The sequence below is a fragment of the Mauremys reevesii genome, linkage group 16 (genome assembly GCF_016161935.1).
Source record: "Mauremys reevesii isolate NIE-2019 linkage group 16, ASM1616193v1, whole genome shotgun sequence".
Taxonomy (NCBI): Eukaryota; Metazoa; Chordata; order Testudines; family Geoemydidae; genus Mauremys; species Mauremys reevesii.
The window spans coordinates 43,982,929-43,990,074 of record NC_052638.1 but is presented as its reverse complement, the minus strand read 5'-3'; the positions used below and the strand labels follow the sequence as shown (position 1 = coordinate 43,990,074).

General features: G+C 52.7%; 1 protein-coding gene across 4 annotated transcripts in view; it reads right to left on the bottom strand.

Moving 5' to 3' along the window:
* Positions 1–427: 427 nt before the first annotated feature.
* The window catches only part of AP1G1 (adaptor related protein complex 1 subunit gamma 1), a 94,957-nt gene continuing 88,238 nt past the window's right edge, over positions 428–7,146 (bottom strand). For all 4 annotated transcript variants that reach the window (XM_039502811.1, XM_039502809.1, XM_039502812.1 and 1 more), the window contains one exon: positions 428–1,112. In XM_039502811.1, the coding sequence (XP_039358745.1) occupies positions 1,011–1,112 (102 nt within the window). In that variant the 3' untranslated portion in view covers positions 428–1,010. The remainder of the gene's footprint in view (positions 1,113–7,146) is intronic.

Here is a 7,146-nt window from a genome sequence, read left to right as displayed (position 1 = left end):
GTCTATGACAGGCTTAGGAAATGAAAGGGGGGAAGGGTCTGGAGTAACAGGGAAAAGTGACTTTGCAGTGTAGTCTATGCCAAGCCTCCCAGCAGGCAATGGGGCCTCTTATCAAAAAGTGATCTATAGAGTAGACTGTTGCCTTTCTACCCACCTACCACAGCCAACAGTCAAGGGACTGGGCAATAAGAGTTTTGAAATTTTGGGAATGGGGTGGGTTGGAGTCTCTGATCCATTGTGATGCTTTCGAGATAGCTACAGAAGAGCCATTGTGAGTCTGCATGGCTGCAACCAATGATGGAAAGTGAAGGAAATGGAAGTGTCAGGGCTTCACATTCAAATACAGCACCAAATCAACTGGATCAGATCTCATCAGCATCACTTTTCCCGCGCGCTGTCCCTGACCTGCTGTTGGTGTCGTATAGCTAAGGTGTCTGTGTGCATACAGCAATGCACAGAACAGGCCACTAGGAGCTCACAGCCTCTTCACACATTGAGGAAACCGAAAGAAAAAGGCAGGGCTCCCTAATGGTCTCTGGATAAGCTTCTCCCCCAAACCCCAGATGAAAGTGCCTGCTAGTAATGACTCAAAACCCACCTTATCCACCCCACGGAAAGAAGGCAGCAGAAAGAAGGGACAGCTGCTCACTTGCTGCACGGAGGCAGGAGCGGGGAGGAGAGAAAAATGTGTTTCCTTGCAAGCAATTCCAGTCCTCTCTTCCAAACGAACTGCATGTTTCTTGGGGGGAAGGAGAATGTTGCTTCCGACTCTGAATGCATGGGGGAGTGCAGAGCAGCCTCCACAAGCAGCAAGCCTCATCAGTGGAGCGGAGGAAGTTAGTCTTAACAGATATGCTTCAAAATCAGCAATCACTTCAGGAAGATTCCTCCTCATCAGCAGGTCTCATCGTTCCCCAGGTCCATGGTGCAGTTTGGGGGATTGCCAGGGATCAACCTTCTTCCCAGAGTTCCTTTGATTGGGTGGGGTGAGTAAGAATGGTGCCAGAGCCTCACTGCCAGGACTGAGGGGGGAAGTTGTTAACTTCTGCTAGATCCTGCATTGCTGAGCCCTTGTGATTATAGGTCAACTTGATCCGCATACGTAGCTGTTGCTATAAGAGGAGAGGAAAAAACAAGATCAGTGTCTTCAGTAAACCCCAAACTCACAAACCCTCCCACCACCTCTCTCACCCCATGGATCCTGATCGGTCACCTCTGGAGGAGGTAGGGATACATCACTAGCATTATACCATCCTGTGGGCACAGTTGTGTCACACCAGCTGCTAGGATGCGTCTCAACGGGCAGTTAATCTGGTAGGATGATACTCACTTATGCCAATGCTGATTGAAAACAGGCAAGAGCTTTCTAATCCTCAAGTCCCTCTCCTGGAACCCTGTAGAAGCCTTAGAACATAGCTCCGTTTTCCAACCTGTGCACCCTCATAGGGCTCAGTCTGCCCTGCCTCCCATCCTTCTCCTCCACACTGTGCACTTCAAGGCAGCCAGCCCACCCCAGGTAATGGAAGAGCAGAAGGCAGGTCTAGCGGCTGCTGGCCAGCTCTTGGGCTCACAGGCTCTGCGGGACAGGTCCCCTCACTAAGTCCTTGCATGTCCTCCACTGCTTATTGCACAGTCTGCAGGGCAGGCTCTGTCTCAGGTGCCTGACGGTGCACCACGTGACACTCTGTAAATTTAAATGTTCAACTTCCATACAACCATAAACTGGAAAAAGGCATCAGCTGGACCGCCCTGAGGAATGAAGCTGTTTGGGAGCCTGGCCCCGCTGCTGCCCTATAGGTAAAAAGACACTGCCCTGCCAGCCTGCCAACCCACTGCGGGTGAAGGGCAGCAGTTCCATCTCCATTGCCCAGGCAGTTCCTAGCTTGTCACCAACTGGTGCAAAGCCTAGTGATTTGTGAGGTGGGGGCTGGAACTGAAACCAAACTCATCTTCTATGAGGCCAGACCTCCGAGAGATGGAAATAATTCCTGATCCCTACCAAGCTGGACAGGGTTCAGTTTGGTGACCCACAGGTGAAAGGTTTGGAGCCCACCAGCAATGCCCTGAGGTACCTTGTCCAAGAGGACATGCTGTATAGCTCTATAATAGACTATTGCCAATGAGTTATATTAAAAGGACATTCAGGTTGCGCATCCAAGCACTCAAAAGTCAGGAAGTGCCAGAATTAAGGCTGCCTTGGCAACTGTAATTCTACTTACTCCCTTGTCCTTATGTGTTACGATACCGTCTTTAATTACATGAGCACATACTATTATTCCACAGGACCCCAGCCTTATTCAAATGCATGACATCACTTGACAGGGCTGAAGAGGAACCGTGAGAAAGGGGACATCCCCATCCCCCTAGGCCATAGAGAATACAGTGCTACTAAAGCCCAGCTCTTGGCAGCTACATGGGAAAGGGGAATTGTGTTTCTTTCTCCAGGCCTGTACTGAACCTCGGCAAGCACTGCAGAAAAGTGGTTCCCAATTTGTCTCTCTCCACACTCTGAACTGTGGCTCCAAAGGGCAACTCTGTTAAGAAGAAGGTTTATATTTGATCATGAACTGAATGTGCCTGTGAGCACGTCCTGTGAAGTGTCTGAGTCAGACCCACCACCTACCCTGCAGCCCTTGGAGCAGCTGAGAGCTGGCCCTTTCCTGCTGAAGATGCTCAGCAGCAACCTTGCAGGCTGCCCACTGTATTGGAGGGAAGAGACGCTTCCCTGCTAGGCTGTGGGAGCCCCAGGGAGAATAGAACAGGAGCTCAACTGGCTGTCCCTGAGCTTTGGGGTGAGCCCCAAGATAGGACCCCTCTTCCCACCCCCAGCATAGCCAAGAACCAGTTACCACTCCCTAATTCTGTGTCCCAGCCCTGGGATACATTAAAGCAGAGCAGAAGCTGTTTTAAGTTGAACCAGCTGGCTATGGCCCAAGGCACCATATGCCATCTAATTAACAGTCAGAGCCCAGCATGCTCCAATCAATTCCTGTCCCCAAAGCACCTCCTGGGCCAGGGCTGCAAGACAGACACACAAGGAGCTGATGCTCTGGTTCTCCACCCTCAGGAGTCCGCGGCAAGGAACGTGTGGCCTCCATTGCCTTGTGAGAGTTGAGCCGTGCAAGGGAGCACAACAGGACAAAGAATCCGGCCTAACATACTGAGTGTGGCTTTTAACCTCTTTGAAATAATATATCCAGCCTTAGCCCAAAGAGGTTGGGCATCACCAGTACAGGTCACTGTTTGGCTGATACTGGCCAGTAAACGACATGTTCCTGACACTTAATGTCGCTCTGACAAGCCTACCATTTTGCTAGAAGAAAAGTGGGACTCTATGGGAAGCGAATAGCCTTACTCATTAACTATGCACCAAAAGAAACCAAAGAAGAAAAAATGGTCACCTACCTTTTCGTAACTGTTGTTCTTCGAGATGTGTTGCTCAGGTCCATTACACATTAGGTGTGCGCGTGCCGCGTGCACGGACGTTGGAAATTTTTTTCCCTTAGCGGCTCCCATTGGGCTGGCAGGGGAGCCTCGCCAGAGTGGCGCCTCATGCTGGTGCATATATACTCCTGCCGACCCATCCCCCTTTGGTTCCTTCTTGCCGGAGACTCTGACAGAGGGGAAGGAGGGTGGGAAGTGTAATGGACGTGAACACCACATCTTGAAGAACAACAGTTATGAAAAGGTAGGTAACCTTTTTTCTTCTTCGAGTGATTGTTCATATCCATTACACATTAGGTGACTCACAAGCTTACCGTAGGAGTCATGGAACAATTGATTGAAGCACAGCCCTGCCGACCGCCGCGTCCTCTCTGGCCTGTTGATGGACCGCGTAGTGGGCTGTGAATGTGTGCACCAACAACCAGGTGGCTGCTTTACAGATCTCCTGGAGTGGAACCTGCGCCAGGAAAGCGGCTGAGGACGCTTGAGCCCTAGTTGAGTGAGCCGTGATCGCCGGGGCTGGCACTTTGGCGAGCTCATAGCACGTGCGGATGCAATCCATAATCCATGACGATATCCACTGCGCCGAGACAGGGAGTCCTTTCATTCTCTCCACAATGGCAACGAACAACTGTGTCGACTTGCGGAAAGGTCTAGTTCGCCCCAGATAGAACGCCAGGGCCCTACGGACATCCAGAGTATACGGGCTACGGTGACTCAGGTCTGTGTGTGGTTTGGGAAAGAACACTGGCAAACAAACGTCCTGTCCCATATGAAATTGCGAGACTACTTTAGGCCACACCCTAAATTCCTCCCCAAGTTGCACTTTGTCCTTATAAAAACGGTATTAGGGGACTCCGAGGTGAGGGCCCTCAACTCGGACACTCTCCCTGCAGACGTAATGGCCACCAAAAACGCCACCTTTCAAGAGAGGTGAGTGAAAGAGCAAGAGGCTAAGGGCTCGAAAGGGGGTCCCATGAGCTTGGTCAGGACCAGGTTACGGTTCCATGGAGGGACCGGAGGGCCTGAGTAGGGAAATACCCTCTCCAGCCCCTTGAGAAACCGGGCTACCATGGGGCTGGAAAACACAGAATGCCCTGATTCCCCCAGGTGGAACGCTGAAACGACAGCCAGATGCACTCTAATTGAGGAGGGGGTGAGACCTTGGTGTTTAAGGTGCAGCAGGTATTCCAGGATAACTGGAACAGAGGCCTGAAGCGGCTGTGTATGCTTTGGTTCACACCAGCAGGAGAACCTCTTCCACTTAGCGAGGTATGTCGCCCTAGTGGAAGGTTTACTGCTGAGGAGAATTTGTCGCACCTGAAGAGAGCACTGGCTCTCTATCACGTTCAACCACAGAGTTTCCACGCCATGAGATGCAGAGACTGCAGGTTCGGGTGGAGCAGGCGCCTGCGGTCCTGCGTGATGAGATCTTGGTGCAAGGGCAGGGCAATAGGGTCGGTTACTGACAGCTCCAGCAAAGTCATAAACCAATGTTGGTGGGGCCAAGCTGGGGCGATGAGGATCATCACCGCCTTGTCTCTGCGAACTTTGAGGAGAACTCTGTGGATGAGCAGGAGCGGCGGGAAGACATACTTCAGGCTCCCGCTCCAAGGGATCGCAAAAGCATCTGCGACCGAGCCCGGACTGTGGGTCTGGAAAGAGCAGAACTGCGGGCATTGACTGTTGTCCCTGGTGGCGAAGAGGTTCATTTGGGGAAATCCCCACTTCTGGAAGATCGACTGCAAGACATCCGGTCTCATCGACCATTTATGCATGTGGTACGACCTGCTGAGGTGGTCCGCCAGCTCGTTCTGCTCCCCCGGGAGGTATGACGCTACGAGGTGTACTGAGCGGGCTATACAAAAGTCCCATAGGAGAAGGGCCTCTCTGCAGAGGGGAGAGGATTGGGATCTGCCCTGCTTGTTTATGTAGAATGTGGCGGTAGTGTTGTCTGTCAGAACTGTCATGCTGTGACCTTCTAAAGCAGCGTGAAAGATTTGGCCTTGCGTCCGTAGGTCCCCCAAGTGCACTCCCCAGCCAAGGTCTGGTATGTCTGTTACCAGCGTCAGCGTGGGTTGCGGTGTGGCAAAGGGGATCCCTTCGCAGACTACATGCTGGTTGAGCCACCAGCGCAGGGAGTCCAACACCTGGGGGGATTGTCACTACAAGGTCTAAGGGGTCTCTGCCTGGGCGATACGCCTGGACTAGCCACAATTGCAAAGTCCTGAGCCGTAGTCGAGCATGTTTCACTATGTGGGTGCACGCCGCCATGTGTCCTAGGAGCTGCAGGCAGCATCTGGCCATGGTTGTGGGGAACCTCAGCATTGAGTCTATGGCACGCTGGATGGCCAGAAATCTGGATTCTGGGAGGCTTGCTCGTGCCTGTACCGAATCCAAGACTGCCCCAATGAACTCCAGCCTTTGCGTAGGTATCAAGGAGGACTTGGGCACGTTGACTAGAAGGCCTAGCCTGAGGAATACGCCCAGTGCTACCGCCACATGGTAACAGACCTCCTCCTCGGACCGACCCGCGAGAAGCCAGTTGTCTAGGTACGGGTATACTCGAATTCTCCTTTTTCGTAGAAAGGCTGCCACTACCGACATGCATTTTGTGAACATGTGGGGGGCTGCTGCCAGGCCAAAGGGTAGGACCGTAAACTGGTAATGGTGCTGGTTTATGGTGAACCGCAGGAACCGCCAGTGAGCGGGATGAATATTGACGTGAAAGTATGCATCTTTCATGTCCAGGGCACCATACCAATCCCCCGGATCCAGGGACGGAATAACAGTGCCTAGGGAGAACATGCGGAAGCCAACCTTGACTAAGAATTTGTTGAGTCCGCGCAGGTCTAAAATGGGTCGAAGACCCGCCTTTGCTTTGGGAATAAGAAAATACCGGGAGTAAAATCCTTTCCCCCTTAGATCCCGAGGGACCTCTTCCACTGCCCCCACCTGGAGAAGCATCAGGAGTTGCTCGTGAGAGGGGTCCCTGAAGAGGGATGGGGAAGGGGGATGGGAAGGAGGAGAACTGAAGCATGTATCCCACTTGTACCATGCGTAAGACCCAACAGTCCAATGTTATACGGGACCACGCACGGTAGAAGCGGGACAAGCCGTTCAGGAAGCACAGGGAAAGATCCGATAACTGGCTTGGTACGCTGTCCTCCAGCGCACCTTCAAAACCCTTGCTTGTTGCTGGGTTGCGGCTTGCCCTGGCCCTGGATAGGCATGTTGTTCTGCCTCCGCCTGTTGTCTCTGCCTCTCCTACCTAGGGTGGGGCTGATATCGTCTTTGCTGAGGCGGCTGGGGCTTGAAAGGTTTCCTCTGCGTCACCGGGGTGTGCATTCCCAACAACTTGAGGGTTGCCCGGGAGTCTTTGAGGCTATGCAGCCTGGCATCCGTTTGGTCCGAAAAGAGATCAGACCCTTCGAAGGGGAGGTCCTGAAGGGTATTCTGGACCTCTGGCGGAAGGCCTGAAGCCCACAGCCACGCTGAGCGCCTCATCACCACTCCTGAGGCAATTGTTTTGGCTGCTGCATCTGCCGAATCGAGAGAGGCCTGCAGAGAAGTCTTGGCCACCGCCTTTCCTTCATCCACGAGGGCCTCAAACTCAGGCTGAGAGCCCTGGGGCAAGGACTCTTTAAATTTGGAAACTGCCATCCAGGAATTAAAATTGTGTCTGTTCAGGATTGCCTGCTG